At 25.5% G+C, this 21,764-nt stretch overlaps 3 protein-coding genes and 1 pseudogene across 3 annotated transcripts; 3 read left to right on the forward strand and 1 right to left on the reverse strand.

The window, feature by feature from the left end:
• Nucleotides 1–331: 331 nt before the first annotated feature.
• LOC112684437 lies at nucleotides 332–1,141 on the forward strand. Its single transcript, XM_025555975.1, has one exon. It carries the CDS (start codon nucleotides 332–334, stop codon nucleotides 1,139–1,141), a length of 810 nt encoding a protein of 269 aa, XP_025411760.1.
• A 1,557-nt stretch (nucleotides 1,142–2,698) lies between these two features.
• LOC112684431 lies at nucleotides 2,699–3,642 on the forward strand (annotated as a pseudogene).
• A 3,002-nt stretch (nucleotides 3,643–6,644) lies between these two features.
• On the reverse strand, nucleotides 6,645–8,998 carry LOC112684319. Its single transcript, XM_025555773.1, has 5 exons — nucleotides 8,835–8,998; nucleotides 8,475–8,758; nucleotides 8,079–8,274; nucleotides 7,791–7,965; nucleotides 6,645–7,331 (listed from the first exon to the last, which is right to left on the reverse strand). Exons 2-5 carry the CDS (start codon nucleotides 8,729–8,731, stop codon nucleotides 6,829–6,831), a joined length of 1,131 nt encoding a protein of 376 aa, XP_025411558.1. The 5' UTR covers nucleotides 8,732–8,758; nucleotides 8,835–8,998; the 3' UTR covers nucleotides 6,645–6,828.
• A 115-nt stretch (nucleotides 8,999–9,113) lies between these two features.
• Nucleotides 9,114–21,341, forward strand: LOC112684318. The gene is made up of 13 exons (XM_025555771.1): nucleotides 9,114–9,200; nucleotides 9,279–9,403; nucleotides 10,440–10,610; nucleotides 11,244–11,577; nucleotides 13,026–13,339; nucleotides 14,083–14,181; nucleotides 14,260–14,490; nucleotides 15,710–15,784; nucleotides 15,944–19,062; nucleotides 19,125–19,483; nucleotides 19,601–19,822; nucleotides 20,443–20,533; nucleotides 21,186–21,341. The coding sequence occupies exons 2-13, from the start codon at nucleotides 9,361–9,363 to the stop codon at nucleotides 21,276–21,278; spliced, it is 5,151 nt and encodes a 1,716-aa protein (XP_025411556.1). The 5' UTR covers nucleotides 9,114–9,200; nucleotides 9,279–9,360; the 3' UTR covers nucleotides 21,279–21,341.
• Nucleotides 21,342–21,764: the final 423 nt, after the last annotated feature.

Below are 21,764 nucleotides of genomic sequence, written 5' to 3' on the forward strand. Positions count from 1 at the left end.
AGTTTAATTGAAAAAAAATATATCATAGAATTAAAGTTTTATGTTTTTGTAGTATTTATTTGTGATGGGCAACGATATCAATAATTCGATAAAATGTCGATATCGTGACACATTTTCGACACCGATATCATTCTAGTTGTACAATATATCGCAATATCAAATTGAAGAAAATGAATACAGTACACCTACCATACAAGAATATTTTTTAGATTTTGTAACGGTCGATTCTACTACCGGTTTAAATTTGTCAGAAGTTCTGATCACACAACTTAAATTATATAAAATAAACATTGAAAATTGCCGAGGTCAGGCTTATGACAACGGATCGAACATGACAGGAAAATATCAAGGAGTTCAATCCCGAATCTTAAATATAAATCCTCGAGCATTTTTTACTCCTTGCGCTGCCCATAATTTAAATTTAGTCCTGTGTGATGCTGCTAAAAATTCAACTATAGCCATTACATTTTTTGGTATAATTCGACGTGTTTATACATTATTTTCGGCATCAACATATCGATGGAGTATTATTAAAAAACATTGTACAATATTCACGGTTAAACAATGGTCAGAAACGAGGTGGGAGAGCCGTATAAATAGCGTAAAAGCTTTACGTTTTCAACTCTCAAGTATTTTAAATGCTTTAGAAGAAGTTTCTGAGACAGTTAATGATTTGATGGCCCAAAGTGAGGCTGTTTCACTATCAAATGAAATCGGTAATTATGAATTTATATTGAGTCTTGTGATTTGGTATGATATTTTAACAGAAGTAAATATTGTGAGTAAAAGTTTACAAGATCATAATACGGATATAAATACTTCGGTAAAAATGGTTCAAAGTCTTATACAGTTTTTGCATCAATATAGAGAAAATGGGTTTAATTTTGCGAAAATTGCTGCTAAAAAATTAGCCGAAGATGCCGATATTGCAGTTGCTTTCAAAAATCCAAGAGTAAGAAAAAAGACGAAATTATTCGATTATGAAAATGTCGACGAACCTGTGTTAAATAATGAAGATCGGTTTCGTACAAATTATTTTTTCATCGTTCTTGACCATGCAATACAGTCGATTGAGAAAGGCTTTAATCAGTTGAAGACTTATTTGGACAATTTTGGATTTTACATCGCATTGGCAAGTTGAAAACAATGGAAAATGATGATATATTAAAACACTGTAAAGATTTACAAATAATTTTAACAGATAATAATTTAAAAGATATAGATGGATTAGATTTATTTTCCGAACTAATTATATTTCGATCTTTAGTTGACGAAGATACAAATACGCTCCAGGCACTTAATATTTTAAAAACAACTCACGGATCATTTCCTAATCTAACCATTGCTCTTAGAATAATGCTAACTATTTCTGTGACATCAGCTTGTGCAGAAAGAAGTTTTTCAAAGCTAAAATTAACAAAGACTTATTTGCGCAATCGGTTAGGCCAAGACAAACTTTCTGAACTAGCTTTAATATCAATTGAAGAAGAAATATTGTCCACCATCGACTATAAACATCTCATCGACATCTTCGCTTCGAAAAAGTCTAGAAAGAAAATGTTTAGGTAAGTTTTAATATGATAATTTCTATTTTACTTTATTTTAATTGTTAATGATATTATGATAAAAAGAATTAATCATGTATATTATATATTTACTTTCCACGATAAAACAGTGTAAAGAATATTTGATTTTAATTATTATTTATTATATTCCAATAGAATAAAATACCTAATAATAATTTTTTTGTTTTTTATTATTTTTTTTTTTTTTGTTTGTATATGGAGATCGCTGGGTCTCACTGAGAAGTCTCGTATGAAGACAAAAAAAAAAAATAAAAAATATATGAACTAGACTGAAATGCATACTAAATATATCTGGGTAGAAAGAAATATAATAATAATATATATAATGAAAACATGGAAAAAATATATCAAATATATGTACATATTTAAAAAAAAAAAAAAAAACATTGAAAATTATTTTGTCCGGGGCCCCGCAAAAACTAGGGCCGGCCCTGGTAACACTAAATATCTCAGGTGGATGACCTTGTATTGAAGCGAATATTTTAGAGTGCTTAAGGGGTACTTAAATACATATTTATTTATGATTTTCAAATTTTCAACACTTAGTGTGCGCAGGCTCAACACAACTTAAATTTTTTTTAATGAAACACTACTTTTTTTTTACGTATTCAGATAGATTATTATTTTTAAAACGTTTTTTGTATAAAAAGTTTTTTTTTATTTACAAAATTGACCAAGTTAGAATAAGTCAAAATTTGAATTTATGCTTAAATCGTGTTTAATGAAATTTTTGTTTATAACCATTGGAAATAATAAAATAAGTGCTAAATAAATGTTTAATTTACTTGAACCGTTTAAAAATAATAATTTAATGATACTGTAGGTCACTAGAATGAATATCTCGAGTATGGGATAGTTTTTGTTTAGGAAACTGATGTAATGCGATTACAATTTTAACTATTTTTATAGTGGAATTTAATTTTATTTTATAATAGCTTTAATAACGATAAGATAATCAGATAATGTTATATTATTAAGATATTTAGTTTGATGAAAAATATTATTTCACTTTTATTATTCGACTAGACCCATACCCGTACCATAGTCTGAACGTTATCCGTGTACGTATTTTTGGTTATTAAGTGCTCCTATAAATTATAATTGTTTTAAATATGAATAACGCTGAAAAAATTGAGTTGGTTTTAATTTATGGCGAATGTCAACGTAATGTACGCCTAGCTACTATGACATATGCCGAACGTTACCCAGAAAGATACCATCCACCTTATAATTGCGTTTTACGTCTTCTAAAAGGGTTAAGTCAGAATGGAAGATTTCCCCGCAGACAAATCAACCAATAAAGACGCAGAGCAGATATGTTTGATGACGATACAGAGTTACAGGTACTAGCATACATAAGAGCTAATCCACATTCGTCAATTAGGCATGTTGCTCGCGAAATTGGCGTTTCATATGGTTATGTTCAAAAAATTCTAAAAAAACACAAAATACACCCATATAAAATCAATTTCGTCCAACATTTGCATGCAGGAGATTCAATTCGTAGGTTAGAGTATATAGCTTGGTTCAATGTTAAATTTTTTGATGACCCTTTAATAGTCAATCATATTCTTTGGAGTGATGAATCGAAATTTACAAACAATGGCATTATGAATAAACAAAATCATCGATACTGGGATGACACAAACCCAGTGTGGTTACGTGAGACTAATTTCCAAACGGTCTGGAAAATAAATGTATGGTGTGGGTTAGTTGGTGGGAAGCTAATAGGACCGTCCTTTTATGATGGAACGCTTATTGATAGACGATACCTTAATTTTTTAACCAACGAACTACCAAGACTTTTGGATGATGTTTCATTAGACACACGAGAATGAATGTTTTTCGAGCATAACCAGCTCATAATGCAATTACTGTCAGAAGATATTTAAATCAAATATTTCTGAACCGCTAGATTGGTACCTATGGTGTCGTTCCTTGGCCTGCACGATCTCCTGATTTAACGCCACTGGATTTTTTTTTATGGGGATATTTGAAGACTGTGGTTTATGCAGATCCACCTGTCAATCTTTAGGACTTAAAAAACAAAATATAGGCGGCATGTGATATTTTAAGTGAGAACCAAATCAAGGCGGCAACTTCAACTGAATTTTTGAGGCGACTTGAATCATGTTTAGAGCATAATAGCGAAAACTTTGAACAATTCATAAGATCGATTTATTTAATCTATTTTATTTTGTATTATAATATTAATATTACTATTATCATTATAACTATTTTGTTATGAATTTAATTAATACAGTAGATTAAATTAAAAATAATATCGTAGACTAAAATTATTATTAATTATTTCACACTTATTTTATTATTTCCAGTGATTATAAATGAAAATTTTATTAAACACGATTTAAGCATAAATTCAAATTTTGACTTATTCTAACTTGGTCAATTTTGTAAATAAAAAAAACTTTTTATACAAAAAACGTTTTAAAAAAAATAATCTATCCGAATATGTAAAAAAAAAAGTAGTGTTCCATTAAAAAAAATTTAAGTTATGTTGCGCATGCGCACACTAAAAGTGTGGAAAATTTGAAAATCATATATAATATATATGTATTTAAGTACCCCCTAAACACTAAAATATTCGCTTCAATACAAGGTCATCCACCTGAAATATTTAGTGTTACCTTAAACCACAGTGATCACACTATGTGTATATATATATAATACTTCATTATATAATGACACTACTCTCCTCAAAAAAGAAACACAAGCGTTCTGTACTATCAGTGGAATACATTCTAGTTGGAAATGGCAACCAGTGTATATTTTTCCCGCCTAAATAATAAAAAATAAAAACATAATAATGTGTACTGCTTAAGATTTACTAAGATTGATCAAAGTTAAATTATTCAATGTATCAATTATTTTAGATTAAAATAGTAATCCTAAAATATTTCAAATAACTGAAATTGTATTGGCTTTGTAAAAGTTATAAATCAATCAAGTACTGGTTTAAAAGTCAATTATTTATTGTATTACAAAAAAATAACTTAAATTTGTTAAAATGTTGTGGTCAAGGACACTTGGTTTTTTAATTTTTTCTGGGTGGGGGGGGGGGGGGACAAGGAACAGAAAAAAAACTTTCTTTGGACTTATGTAAAGCATGAATACATTTTTTTGGATATTATTAAACATTGGTAATTACTTTTATCTGAATCATCAGATGTTTAATTACATTAAAAAGATTATGTACAATATAGTCATCAAGGTTTGATTCTTTATTAGCTGTTCAACACTGTTATATTTTTATCACAAATAATTATTAAAAACAAATTTTGTGGGGAGCTGATGCCCATACACTAAGAACCTCTACATTAGCTTTAACGAACTCAGTAGTGGAATACTATGCCCCAATATAGGCCAATAGTGCCCATGTGAATAAAATCGAAGTCCAACCAAACTCAGCCATGAGAACCATTACAGGAGCGATCAAATCAACGCTCATTCAATGGTTCCCTATACTAAGTAACACTGCCCCACCGAATCTTCACTGGATGAACTCATTGCTTCGAAAATGGATTAAATACTCTAGGAATACCGCACTTCCTATCCACAGTGACTGCACTAATGGTGGCCATTGAAAATATTAAAATCTAGGAAACCGAATTGGAAGCTGGCAGGGAAACTTATCATGGAAAAATTCGACCTTATGTAAAGATGGACTATAGATTAGAGGTCTAACAATATCGACACGAATCATCTCTTCGACCAACTTATGATGCAATCCTCTGGATTTAAACTCCCCAGGAGACAATGGATAGTCATAAACCGACTTGGAACTGGACGTGGACACACTGGATTCAGGTTTCATCAATGGGGATTAAGGCCCACACCACAATGTGACTGGGGTCACAAAACCTAATCCGCAAGACACATAGTGGAGGAATGCCCAATCAGAGCATTCCCAGGGGGGTTAGCAGAGCTGAACAAAGTTACCAGGGATGGTACTTGAAAAATTAGATATAAATATATAACAACCCTAGTCCTATATGTTACCCACCTAGTTATTTTAGTGTTTATGTAACTGTATTGTATTATTATTATTGTCTAAATGTTTATTCCTACTTTTTATTTTATTGTTTATTATTCTAATTTTATCATTTATAATTTTCATGTTCATAGATTATCTTATTGTAAATGTGTGTTAAATAGCGTCATTAGATTTCAGTTTATATTAATTTCTATAGGTAAAATTCTGAAAACTGCAAATGTGACATCAAAAGTTCTTCAATGCCCTAAACAAGAACTAAGCACAGCAGTTTTTTTTTTTCTTGATTCTGTGTTCATAAATCTTCAAGAACATGGTGGTTCTTTTTAAATAGTAATAGAAATTACAAAAATATATGGTTTACTGTAAAAATTTAAAAAAAAAAAGAAACCAAAGAGTAAAACAATTTTAAGATGAAATCATCCAAGATTATTACTTCAATAGAAAGTATTTTAAAATCAATATATTTTATTTAACATTGGATAATGCAATAATACAATTAAAAGAAAGTTGATTTATTTTACTGACGAAAAAATTTTAACTCTTTTAATAAATTAATAGAATATTGTAATTTAGGTAATGTTATTGCTGGTTAAATGTTATTGTTCAGTTCTTATTTAAAGAAGGAACTATAAAACAAATATCAGTAAAAACAATTACTGAATTAATTGTTAAAGAAAACCATATACATTAGAATTTTCTGAAATATGGGCAGTGTTTACGCTATTCTTGACACTCCTATAAAATTGCTACAGCAGAACATTAATTTGCCAAATTAAAATTAATAAATTATTTACGAAATAGTGTGAGAAAAAGATTAAGTGCATTTCTTATTCTATTAAATACAATCCAGTACATCAGTTAGGTTAAATTTAAAAAATACTTATAACAATAGTATAGAAAAAAAAGAGCACACAAACAAAATTACATTTAAATATGTTATTTATATTCCATCATATTTTGTATATGATTTCAATTTCAAAAAAATATATAGTAGCTACTGATTTGCTCAAGATTTTAATATTTTAGAATAAAAATTCTTTAAATTTGAAATTATTTTCCTATATTTATACTATTTAAAATAGATTTTATTTTTGCTCACAGGCCCATCTTTGATATGAACTACCACTGTTTAGGTAGTATGAAATATTCAATATATTATCTACATAAATATAAATATATTTACAAACATATTTTGGTATAATAATTATAATTCAATTGATTACACTTCTATTGATTATGTGGCTTATCTTCATCAGTCATTAAACCTGGAACTCTATATAAAAACTCTCCTCTATCATCATAAAAACAATCTTTCACTTTATATGTATATCCTTCTTTCCACACTTTTTTGGGTATTCGAATAGCAAGTGGATAATTATTTATTGTATCAATAAATTTTGAAACATCTTTTCGAGAAATTATACTTGTATGCTCTTGTAAACTAGCTTCAACTGTAGCAACATCAATGTTTTTTTCATTAGTAGGTTGTGGGGTATACCAGGAGAAAGATCTTTCTTGTGAATTTTTTTTTAACTGATCTAAAGTGAAATGCTTATTTTTTGTACTAGTTCTAATGTCATTTTCATAAATTTTTTCATAGTTTTCTTCAGCTTCAATTTGCATTTGTTCATTTTGATTGCTAGGTTCACCACGATAACTTGTAATTATCTGACCAAACTCTTCAGGCTTTAAATATTCTGTAGCTGGCTTAGGAATATAAGCTTCTGCTTCTGTAAAATAAATTTTAAATTATTTATCAATAAATAACTAATATTATCAACATAAAATTAATAAAAATACGTATTTGCAATATAATTTATTCTAATTTATTTCACTACATTAATAATACTTAAATTAATTTATTATAAAAAGCTTTCAGGTGAGGTACAAGTACTAAATATTAAATATAGTATTTTTGTAAATTCTAAATGATTATAAATTAAAAATTTGAGAACAGAGGTCTAAATAATATATGATATAAATATTGAATATGTTTAATAATTAATATTCAAATAAATAATATATTTAATATTTTTACACTTCAAAAACCAATCAATTAATAGTTCCGATAATATTTAATTTTTTATACTAGACATATTACTGTACAATGTTCTTGGTGTAAATTTACAACTAAAAATAAAATAAAATCATTATAAAACTCGCATGTTTTCTAATTAATTAATACTAACGTTTTAGGGTAATAAGTGTGGGTCGTCGATCTGAAAATTTTTTCAAATGGTTTTTAAGTTCTATAGGTAACTCAATATCTCCATTACGAAAACGTTCCCAATTATCTTGTACATGTTTATCATGTCGTAATATTTGTTGTCCCTCATTTGCTATCCACTTAGATTTTAATATTTTCTATAAATTAATATAAAAATTATATTTTAAATTTTAATTTTTTTAAATATGTATAAATAAATCTTAAAAATGTTAGATATAATATTGTACTTATCATTATAATAATTACTTACAACAATAATTTCTGGTGATGCTGGGAAGCATGTTGATAATGTTTCAGGAGTCCACTCTTGTGGAGATTTTTCATGTAAAGTTTTGATTTGTTGTTTTTCAAAATATGTTAAAAAATTAGGGGTACAAGTATTGTTTTTAAAATACTTCCGTTTTATGTTTTGAAAAGATTTAAATTCTCTTTGTTTGCTTATTTCTCTAAAATAAAATAAAAACATAATTATTGAAATTGTTAAGGATGGGTAAAATTGGTAGTTATATATACCTAAATTAAAAATGTAATATTTTAAAGGTGTTGAATTAAGTTTTACTAATATTTTTATATTAAATCTTGAAAATCAATATTAAACTTTTATCATTGGAATTGCCATTTTATGAAAAATACAAATTTGATTTACTTTTTATGTTGATCATAAAGCAAATGGGAATCCAGCAAATCTTCTTCTCCGTCTTCAATGTCTTCCATTGTAACATTAGTCTTGTCGAGTGATTCGCCGTCTAAGACCATCTTTAATAACCGATTGCTACCAGGATTGCCTTTAACATCGTCCTTTTTCAAATTTTTTACAGAATTTATCTTCACATTTCGGAATGATCTGGACAGAAATGGTTGGCGAAAAGTGTTTGCCAACAATAATATTTTTTTGGAAAACATAATTGGTCTTCAGTCCGTCTCGCCTTGCTATACAATAATATTAGTTTCAGTTGGAACAGTTCATTATCTAGTATATCCACCGTGTTTACAACTTCTTAATTACCAATTTATAAGTTTTATCAAGCGCATATAATTATACTCAATAGTCAAATTCAGTTTTATGTTCTGTAAGATGTGTGACCAAACGGACCAATTTAGATGATAAGATGACAATATAGGTAGTAGATTTTATACACTGTTGATCTATCGGGTATTTTGCTAAAGCTGGAGGTTTCAATTATCGGTGCACACACGTTGTTTTGAAATAGTTGATAAAAAATGTTTTGCTCCGACCGAAACTTTTGCGCGAGCCACATTGCATGGATCATGGCCACACTGGTGCCTTTCCCGCTTTTTCTTGGAGTTATACCAATAATATTGTGTAAATATTATACATTGTTATCACGTGAACCGTTTTTCTCGTTTTATGGTACCTACCCATGTTTATTAAAATTTGTTATAATTATTAGTTCTTATAAATCACATAATTTATTAATACATTTTTCAGTCGGTATCAAGCAATACCGTCCATTATGAACTTGAAGACCTAGAACTCTATTTTCACTTGCCGCCTGTTGATATCAATCACTATGGAACCATTATTGCCATCTGAAGTAGCTCGTCTAGTATTTGGTGAGTTTTAAGCCAATTTTTCATCCTCATGCCTATAAAGTTAGTGCATTCTATGAATACTCTTAAAGCTTATCTAATTAATGCAAAAAAGTATTGTATTCCATGGTTTCATTTCTTGTGCAAGTAGTATTACTCAGGCACGTAGCCAGAAAATGTCTATTTGGGGGGGCAAATCATTTTGGGCTCTTGTATCAATTTCCATAATTAGTTTTCTATGAGAAACTTGTAGAGCCTATAGAGGGTACTATTTGATACTTGTTCCCATTTAATATTATGTCTACTATAAATAGAATAAATATTTAACTTAAAGATAAAATTGTCCACAAAAATAAGATTTAATATAATAATTATATATCTATATATATGTTATATAATAATTAAAATCATAATAAATTGTAGTATCGAAAAGTTATCACAATATATTTATTTAATATACATTAAGTCTAAGCATAGCATCTCTTTTACTTACTACTTGATAAAAAAAATTTGTATATGCATTTGTGAAGGTAGGCTTACTCTTGGCCAAAATAAATTTAAGGGTGATTCAAACCACTCTGACCTCTCCCTGGTTATGTGCTTAAGTTAATTCCTTTATATTAAATAATGTAATATTTGAAAATGCACCAATTTTTTTTAATAACTTAAACTATTTATCAATTTTTACTTGGTAAATGTGTTATACTTACATAACCTAGTTTTTAAAATCTCTTATTGTTTTAAAATTCATGAGATGTTATAGTTAAATATTCTGATGGTTGAATTGAGTAACAAAATAAATAAAACAAATCATATAAAATGGTTAGGTTATTGATTATTTATGAACCATATAAATGTAAAGAATGATTCCATTGAGTGTTTGATTAACGTTATAAATTAATTTAACAGAAAAAAATATATAATTATTATTAAAATATAAATTTATTGAAGTATTATGTTTAATATATAGTTAAGTAGTTTATATATATATATATATAGGTATTACAATTATTACTGGAAAAAAGTTTAATAAATATTGAAAAATAATGTATTCTTACAGGTTATCTGAAAAAAGAAAAAAATGAAGATGCTGCAGAATGTTTTTTAAAATCCTCTCCTCATTTGACTGAATGTTATAAAATGTTTAAATCTAACAAAAACTTTAATCTAAAAGTTAATGGATTTAATTTGAATGACATATTTGACATTTTTGGAACTATGTGTAGCATGAGTAAGTTTATAATATTATATTTATTTCTAGTACTAGCAAGCATAATGTCATTTAAATATATAGAATATTTAATGTAGACATCTTATCTGTAAAAATCTAATTTGCAATTTAAATTATAATTAACATATAAAGTAGATTGAACCCTAAAAAAAATTTAAAAAAATATTCATTTAATTCAATATAATTCATGAAAATTGTTTGATTTTTCAATTATAATAATATTTAGTAAATAATCATGATTTAATTTTCAATAAATTATTGATATTGTATTTGAAGTAATGGCACGCAGTAGATTTTTTCACAATACTGTCGAAAATATGTATCTCGAAGTACCCACCAAGCCCACCTGTCAAATCTGAGTTTAAGCATAGTATAACTTCTATTTTTAAACATAATTGGTTTTTTTCTTATAAAACATATAATATTAAATAAATATTCATCAAAATAACATCCAAATTCACCCAAAACTACTCTGTCGACACCTTTGACCCTCCCAGTGTGCACGACTGATTTGAAGTAAGAATGAAATATCATTGAAGATTATCTGAGTATTTTAGTTCTAAACATGTTTAAACTTGTTTAATTGAAACACACATATTTTATATTTATGTAACAAATTTTTGTTTATTTTAGTTAATGAACGAATATCTGAAGCATGTGAATCTAAAACATTAATTGAACAATTACAATATTTATTAGATGCTAATCATAAACCAACAAAAGAAGATAAATGTGTTGAAACAGAATTAAATGTTGTTGACAAATGTATTAGTTGTATAATCACTACTGAAAATAAGAGTACTCTAACAAATGAAGAAACTAATAATAGTATTACCAAAGTATTAGAAAATCCATCTTTTACAGAAATAATTTCTAGTGATATGTCTAAAACTAATAAAAACACAATTAATAATGAAATAATTAATATAAACATTAAAGATAGTAAAAAAATCGAAGAAAATATTGTGTAAGTAAAATAATTATATTACATTTTAAATATTAAAAATTGTTTATAATTTTTTTTTTTTTTTTTACCAATGTAAATATTTTTAAGTTTCTTAATTTATAATTTACGCTTAAAAATTAAAAAGTTAAGATCAATTTTTTATATTTATTTCATCCTATTACCATGTAGTGATTGGTAGCTACTTTAAGTACTGATTGATGCTATTTCACAACTTTTTTTAATGATAAATTTTGATATCTGCTTGAACTTACAAAAATCTCTTATTTCTCTAAACATGTATAATTTTTACTTATAACATGTACTGCGGTTTTTATGATAATGATAGTTAATTAGTAATTCTTATAATATATTTTATATATTTAACTATAAACATGAATTTATTTACCTAAATTGTATGATATTTTAGGATACTTTTCCCTTTTAAAATTATTTCAATTGCTGGTTTAAAACTATAATTATCATAATTATAACAAAAATAATTTATGAAATATATAGCACATTTTATCAAATCAATTTTAAATTGAATAAAATGGAAATGTATTAGTATTACCATGTTTTTTTTTTTTTTTTGTCTGTATACATAATTTCGACTAGGAATGCTTCAATATCACCGAATAAAATCTATAAGATAGCGAATGGGTTCTACTTGTTACTTTTACAAGGATACTTTATAAATTTCCTTGCAGTTTTCTTAATAGTTAAAAAAAACTGATGACAAATCATAAAGAAAAAAAATACAATTTATGATACATTGGTTTTCCACAAAGTTAAATTTTTGTGGTTTTTTTGTAGAGAAAAATAATTGTAGAAACATGAAATTTTTAAATTTAGAATCTTATATTCCCGTTTACTAGGTATTATAATTTTTCATAAGATTTTATTTTTGAGCTATTCACAGAAAATTTTAATTTTCTTAGTTTTTTTTTTTCAAAAATATTAATGAAATAATTTTGTTTTTACAATAAGTCTAGAAAATGTAATATAATGTCCCTCATACATATTTATTACTGATAAAAGAAAAAAATTGAGCTTAATATCAAAATAAAATAAAAAGTTATAAACATTTAATTATTACATTTTGACAATACAATAAAATCATGAAAATCTGTTATATTGTTATAGTCAAAAATTCATACGTTTTTCAAATGAAGTCTTTAGATTTGAAAATTGAATAGAAGATTTCTCATATGATTTTTTTATACAGCAAATATATAGAATAATATATATTCGAAAAAATGATTTATAAGTATTACAAAATTAAATTTTGATATATTTGGATATTTCTACAAATTTCCCTTAAACAATATTAGGATAATTTAAAAAATTTAAATGGACTTGATGCTATTTATAAGCACTTGAAAATTTTGATTTTCTCAAATTTTAAATTGTATGTATTTATTTATTTTTTGGATAAAATATTAACACTTATTTCAAAAAATTTGTTATAGTAATCAGCCTGAATACCAACAAATACCAGAAGCAACATCACTAGAATCAATGCCTGGTTTATCAAAAGGAGATACAAAAGAAATCAAAGATAATTCTGTAGTTATTGATACTGGTGAATTAGTAGATACATTTTTAAATGACCAGAGCTTATTAGAAAAAATTGCAGACAATATAAATAAATCTATTGAGACTCAAAGAGAAGCTGACGATAATATACAAAATTGTAATACATTGGATCCTCCCACACTTGAAAAAGCATTAGATTCTACTCAGTCTGATCCACAAATTAAAAATATACTGGATGAATTTTTAGGTTAGTTAATTTGAATACAATTTATAAATTTATAAAATAAAAAAATTAAAAAATATTTTAATTCAATAATTTTTGAAATTAAATATTACACTATAAATATAAGTTGTAGATTTTGCCGAGGCTTTTATTCAATCCTTATTAAATTAAAAATTAAGATTAAAATAAAAATAACTAACTTACTGTTTAAACTCTAAATATATCTTAGTGAATATTTTGAAATTTTTATAAGCTCAATTTAGTCTTTTAGGTTTATTATTTCTTTTTACAGAATACTATGTTATATAAATAATAAATGTATATTCACTTTTTTTTAATAGTAGTTACATTTTTTATATTGCAATTTATTCAACTATTTAATTTAAATATATAGCTTATTTTTCTAATGTTCCTACGACATTTTTAAAACCTTGACTAAAAAAAAAGTACTCAAATACATAAAATAATTGATTAAATTATTGTTAATATCTTAGTTTAATCAAAATTATAGATAAATTAGTTAAAATTTATGTTTTATATTTATCATTTTTGTTACATTTAAAGGGAAGTTTATACTAAGTATAGTTCAATCTGATTTTTTTATTTACAAGTTCTTACTGCATGGTATTTTTAATACTGTGTTGTTTGTTTTTATAAAAACAGTAAAAAATTATAGATATTAATATATTTTAAAAAAGAAAAATTAATGCTAGAGTATATATTATTTACTAATAATAAAGTTGTATATTTTTTTTTCTAAATTTTAGTTTTTAATGTTGACAATTCTGATGATGGTAAAAAAAAATGTAACCAACAAAATCAACAAAGTACTATAAAATCTCGTTTACGTAGTGCCAAGAAAAAAGGTCTGTGGAAATAGTGAAAAAAAATAAAGTATTCTGATTTTGAATAAAATATTTTAATTACTTGTTTTTCTATTTTAGATGATGCCCCAAACAAATCAAAAAAAAGTAATTCTTATACCCCAAAACACAATACTAATGATAATAATGATTGTAAGAAAAGTGATGATAGTAATATTGTATTGGTACATGAAGGTAATATTAAAACATTATTTGAATCTTGTGATTTATTATCCAATCAAATTCTACTACAATCAAACAACTCTAATGTTGGGCAATCGTTTAATTTTGAGACTAAAGAGATGGAATCAGGTATATTTTTATTAATTTAACTTAAATAAAAGTTTTGTATTAAATCTAAACATAGAATTCTAGAACAACTAAACTTTTATAATATAATAATAAATAATAGTAACTAATTCTTCAATCAATACCAAACAGGCTTTAAGGTGACTAGGTATAAAAATCCTGAAACAAATCATCTGACTTGACTAAGTTTTTAAAGATTATTAATAATATTTAGAATATTCATTATCAGATTTGGTTTTACAGAACAGAAAAATCTCAGATTTACTATGTGTAAAAAAAAATCATAGTTTATTTATAAATTTTTTTGTTTATTTATTTGTTATATATTTTATTATGTTTAAACTAGATTGTATAAAGGGCTTTTTATAATATTCATAATAGTTATTTTAAAATTTATAATCGTTGAAATCTAACCATATAAGAAATTTATTTCATACATTTATGAACAACATTTAAGCTTGATTAGCCCTTTTTTTTATATTTAACTAGTATATCCAATGCGAAAATTCGCAATAGATAATTTATTCACATAATAAAAAGTAATGTAATATGCTAATTACTACTTAATACTTTATAAGTGAAGAAAAATATTGAAAAAATAAATGTAAAATTGATTGTGCACGCATAACTTTTCTCAAACTCAACCAATTTAAGCAATTAATAGCTCAAAAGAAAGAGCTTGGTCCACTGAGTGTTCTGAGTGAAATGATCAAGATCCATTTATTAGAAGAGGAGCTATGAGAATTTGAATTGCTTGAGTGAATGTGTTCCATAAAAAAAGTACAAGGAAGAATCACGTTTGAGTATAACTTGAGTTAGGTGGGAGTTGAGTAAATTTCAATGACATATTTGTGTCTAAATACCTTTCATTAAAAAAAAAAATTTAGGAAATCGGCTGGATAGAACGATCAGACTGACTTCAGTTTTCATACATTTTTTTTAATACATATGATTGTGTAGTAAATTGAATTATTACAAATTTTATTAACTACTAAACATATGTGAAATGTCGATTTCTTAATTACAATTTTAAGTGATAGATTCAATAAAAATTATATATGCTTAAAATTACAATTGGTTGGTACCATTTACTAAATATGTTTAAGCCTTAAGTATTAAAAGGTTTTTAATGATTAAAATATAATAACTTTTTCATTATATATTTTTATTGGATAAAATAACTAACTGAAGTTGATAATACTATTTTATTTTATGTATGTAGAAGAAGACTATAATGGCAGAGCTAACTATGTGAAAATAGCTCCAAAAATGACTCCAATGTTGAAGGCACACCAAGGTAATTATTTATTTAACATATATGTAAATTATATCAATTTATATATAATATTGTTTGAATATGTTCATTGGTTCGATTATAATTTTAGTTGTACACTTGTTTATTGAATAAATATATACCAATCAATATTATACATAATATTTAATAATTTATTTTCAGTTTCTGAAAAACATATTTTTCCTAGAAGAACAAGACGGTCATTAGAACAATTTGGTATCAGGAGCAAATTCAAGAGAACCAATATAACATCTATGCAACCAACTGGAATACTTCAGTCTCCTCAATCAATTGTTATTGAAGTTCCTAGTCAAAGTTCAATTGAAAATCAAACAAAAAGTAATTTAGATGTCAATATTATCAAATTACCAGATATGAATAAAAAATCATCTCATGTAAAAGATATAATTACTCATGATACACCAGATGATAGACAAATACCTCCCAAAAATAAAAGTTTGAGTACACCTCGAAGAAGAAGCACTCATATCAGATGTTTAGATTTCAGTACACCACAGCCTAAAAATATAGATCGAGATAATGCTCGTTCAAAACTTTTTTGTGATAGTCCAAAAATATGTGAAAAAATTGTAGAAGAATCTATTTCTAGTCCATTGCCAAAACTTCAAGCTGATTGGGGTTCAGTCAATGGATTTGAATCTATTGTTAAAAAAGAAAAAACTAAACATTGGGATACTGATATTAGAGAGATGGTGGGAGCTGGAGTTTTAACATCAGATTCTGATGGAAGAAAAACAAAAAAAAAGAAAACACCTAGAAAAAAAATTAAGCCAGTCAATGATAAAAATAATTCTGAAATTATGATCGAAAAACAAAATAAAACAAATAATAGTTCAGGTCAATCAAATGAATCAAATAATATTGAAACATTTAAATCAAATACGCCCGAAAATCAATTAAATTTAGACGAGGAAAACTGTAATAAGCCACTATTGAATGAACAAAAATCATTAAAGAAGCCAAATGAAATTCCTATTTTGTTAAAATCCTCCGATAAAATAGTTACCGAGTTATTTAATGAACAACCATCAAATAAGTCTGATTCTTTGACTAATATTGATCAAGTAAAATCACTAAAAACCCAAAGCAAATTTCCTCATTCTTTGGAAACTCCAAATGAAATAGTTTCAGAGTTATTTGATGAAAAATCATTAAATAAATCTGATTCTTTGAAACATATTGATAGCTTAAAATCTTTGAATAATCAAAGTAAATTTCCTATTTCATTGGAAACTCCTGATAAAGTTACAGAGTTATTAAATGAGCAACCATCAAATAATGATAATGGTTCTATAAAAAGCTTTATTGACCCAACGTTATTAAAACCTCAAACTGAATTAGTTTTTTCATTGGAAACTCCAAATAAAATTATGGAAATGTGTGATGAGAAATCTTCAAACAAATCAGATTCTTTAAAAAATTTTGATAATTCAAAAGCATCGGAAAGCCCAAGGGAATTTCCTATTTCATTAGAAACTCCATGTAAAACAACAGAAATTTGTAATGAACAACAATCAATTACAAATGATTATTCAAAAAGTCCTTGTAATATTCAAAATAATCTTAACCAATTAAATACTATAGAAAAAGAAGCAACTATCTCATGTATTTCAAAAACCGTACCAGAAACAGAAAATATGAATAAAAAAACAGAATCCAACTTTTTAGAAACATTTAATAATCATAATTTATCTAAAGAAAATTTAGATAGTCAGACTTCACTTAATATCAAAACAAATAACTCAAATCAAGTAAATAGCCCTATAAAACTTAATAACATTCAACCAGTTAAACAAAAAATTTTTGAAACCCCATACAAATGTGATGATTCTGCTGTTGATGTACCCGAAACTCCAATTTCAAAACTGATAAGAGAGTATGATCCAAGTAAACTTATGACACCATTACCATCTACACCTGTACATTTTGACGATTCTTTGTCGGAAACTCCTTTGACAAAAGTATTCAGAGAAACTTCATATCTAAATCGACCTCCAATTTCGCCATTTCCACCTACTCCAGGGAATTCGAGGTCTGTTGATACTTTAATTCAACCTGAACAAGGAAATTCTAATACCATAATAGAATATTTAGAAAAACCTAATCAGTCAAATATCAATATTGAAAATCCAACCAATGTCAAAAAAGTTAAAACTTTACCTCTTAAAACCAAGACAAAACTTTCAACTAAAACCAAAATAAAAAATGGCTTAAAAGGAAAAAGTGTTGAAGCTAAAAAAAAACAAGTGTATGAATCTGTTAAAGTTGAATTATTTGGAAGTGAAATTACTTCAAGTTCAAGTGCAGATGAATTAGAAAAGACCAAAAACCAACATAAAACAATAGTAATAAATAAAAAAAACCAAGGAGCAGAAAAAAAATCTGGTTTTAAACCAATTCCTAAAAGAAAATCAATGCAGGCTCCAACTTCTCTAGTTAATGGTTTTGAAAATCCTTCATTGAATGAAATCAATACAATACTTAATAATTCAATGAAACCAGCAATAGAACAGAAAAACAATAGTACGTTGCATAAAATCGATAAAATATCAAATATTAAACAATTAAACAAATCAAAAAAGTCTATGGTGCATTTTGATGATCCAGTAGAACAATATATTAATCAATCTACAAAGTTAAATACATCTATAACTAGCAGTACAGCTGTTAGTAAAATAAAAAATAAAATTGTTGATGACAATTGCGAACCTTTGGTTGGTTTAAGTAGGTATTTAAACCAACCATCTTCATTTTATGAGTGTAATAGTACAAAAAAAAGTGGATCAGCTGAAAAAATAGCTAAGATTTCTAAACTAAATAATAGTGATTCAAATATTAATTATTCTGAATTTCATAATGAAATTAAATCCAGTGAAAACTTATCTATAACTTCTCAAACTTCTTTTATGGATAAAACAAAAACACATCAAATTAGTGAACAAAAAATTAAATCATTTGAAAACTGTTCAATGTTTGGAAATGAAAAAGAAAATAATAAATCATATTCACCAATAGATTCTATTCAATCTTCATCTATTTATACTAAGACTGCAAATCAGGATTGTAATTCTAAGAATAAAACGAACAATACAAGTATTCAAAACTCTAATTCATCTGTCAATAATAATATGATTAACACTTCTTGTATTACTGTTGGACATAACAATGAATTGAAAAAGGTTTATAATTCAGTAGATAATATTGAATATCTAAAAACACCTAAAGTATATGAAGTTATTAGCGATGACGGTGAACATCAGGTATGTTTTACAAAATGTCTTATATATGTTTAACTTTTATAATTTATCCTACCATTTTCTAGTTGGTAAATTTGCAATTAACTGAGCCATTCAGTCTTCTTGATATACCTTCAGAATTAAACAATGAACAACCATCCAATCCAAATTGTTCATCATTTATAACAACTAAAGAATTGGATGTTACTCCAGAGATTGAACCTGGCGAATTAAAAAAAGATGATAGCCCCATACCTGTGACTAGCACTCCTAAAGATGCTATTGTAAAAAGTGAAGAAAGAAAAAATAGATTTAGAAGAAGCCCCTCATTTTGGGAAGACTCTATTCATAATTACCCAGTTAATCATAGAGATGATAGATATAGAGAATCAAACAGTTGGCAAAGTAAAAGTAATCGAGATAGAAGATATGATAAAAAATACAGGTAAATAATTTTTACCTTCATAATATTTTATTTTTTATTTTTTTATTCACATACAAAATAGTGTGAGTAAATTCAAATTTATTTACTCCTTATTAACAGTGAATGATTGTTATATAGGCAAAATTCTCGACATCATGATGACCGATCACAATTTACTACTTTTAATCGATATAGTCAAAGGAGCCATCATATGAACATAAAAAATGAGTTTCGTGATGATGGAGTAAGAGATAAAGATAGATTTAAACATAAAGATGATAAAAGACGAAGCTACCGTGATGATCGTAAAGGAAGAGATCGATTAGATGAATCTGAAAGATTTTCAATTACACAAAGAATGTAACTATTACAAAATTCCATTAAATTTATATTTTATTTATTATTAATTATTTTATATGAAGAAAAATATAATATTTAAATTTGATTTCAATGTAAAAATATCGAAGTAAATTAATGTTCCTATTAGGATTATTTTTTACTTATTTAAATTTTATCTTTAATTTTTTTTTTTGTATTTATCATTTTTGTGCTATTGTGCTGTTTTCTAACACCATACATATAAATAAGCAATTATAATAATATTAAATATATTAATTTTTTTATTTATATAAAATCCACTAATCTGACTAATTTGTTAGAAGACATTAATCTTCTATAAACTTACATATTATTTTCAAATTAATAATTAATATGTTCAAAATATATATAATATTTTTCAATATACTGATATTAATTTATTGCTAATATTATATAAAGACATATTTAAGAAATTTTATTATCGCGTAACAAAAAAATTATTTTAATTATCACTCATTAACAAACTGCATAACAATTTTAATTTTATTAATTTAAATGTATTTTCAATTATTTTTTAGTGAATTAAATCATTCAATTATTTAATAATATTTCATAATATAGAATTGAGTTAATATTTAATTTTGTTATAATTGTTATTTTAGATCACAGAATGAATCTCAAAAACTCAGTAGAGCAGATGATATTGTAAAGAAAGCTACCAAAAGGCCTGCAAATCGAACAGATCATAATGAGGTAAATTCTTTTAAGATATTTATAAGAATAAAATTGATTGAATATTATTATATTATTTTCCGTCTGTATAATATTTTGCAGAATACAGTTTTATTATGCTTTAATTTAAATATTTGCTAAATATATGTGATAAATAAAATGATAATTTTCTTATTTTTCTTATAAAATATAAAATTATAAAAAAATATAACTAGAGAAATCTTATTCTTCTTACAATTTCATCTAATAAGAAACATTTTTCTTTTTTCCAGTGGTATATTTTTGAGGGGGGGTTCCCGGTTCTTGACTCCCTCCCTTATCAAAAAAAAAAAAAAAAAAAAAATAATAATAATAATTCAAAAGTAATAAATTACTACATACAAAGGTGCAGAGAAAGAGGGCATTAATTTATGTAATGTGGTTGTAAATGACTCAATTTGTATTTATAATAATAATAGAATAATATAATTATTCATACCTTATATGTATTTTTTATAATATTATAAAATTACTTATTTCTTAGAAAGTTTTATTAAAATACAAAAATGTATAATAATTTACCTTAACATGTTTAAAAATGTATGTATTCTATATATACTACCTTATTAGTTATTAATATTTAATGTATATACTTTATGGCTAATTCTTTGTATTAACACATTTTTTTTTTCAGATTCCACCAAAAACATCTAAAGTTGAACATCAACGATTGCTAAAGAATGTTAATGTTGATGATTTTTTGTCAGTAGTACATGGTCAAAAATGAAATATTTTCTGTAAAGTTGATATATTCAATGTACATTTTATACTTTTGATATAATTGCATATTTATGAATGTTAGTTACTATTTATTATTTTATTTATTTAATGTAGTATGAATTGTTTTAAGTATAAAAATAGTTAATGTTAAATATTGTAAATATTTTTTTACTTATAGTACCCATATTGATTTTTCACCAATTATGTACACTGTATTGTTTTTTATTGGTCAGTGTAGAAAATAAGTGTTTTAATTGAACATTCTGTTAAAAACAAAAAATATAATACATATAAATATATAAAATCTTATTCTGAAGTATTAATATGTTTGTAAAGTATGACCAGTTTCAAATTATAAATTTGTTGTTAGTTATATACAATGTCAATTAAACGGTATTTTTCTGTGCTGTATCTGTACTGTAGAACTGTGGTTTTCAACAATGCGGCACACTTAATCTCCAACAAAATTTTCATGGCACACCATCCATATAAT

The sequence above is a fragment of the Sipha flava genome, unplaced genomic scaffold, assembly GCF_003268045.1.
Source record: "Sipha flava isolate LNK unplaced genomic scaffold, YSA_version1 249_pilon_pilon, whole genome shotgun sequence".
Taxonomy (NCBI): domain Eukaryota; kingdom Metazoa; phylum Arthropoda; class Insecta; order Hemiptera; family Aphididae; genus Sipha; species Sipha flava.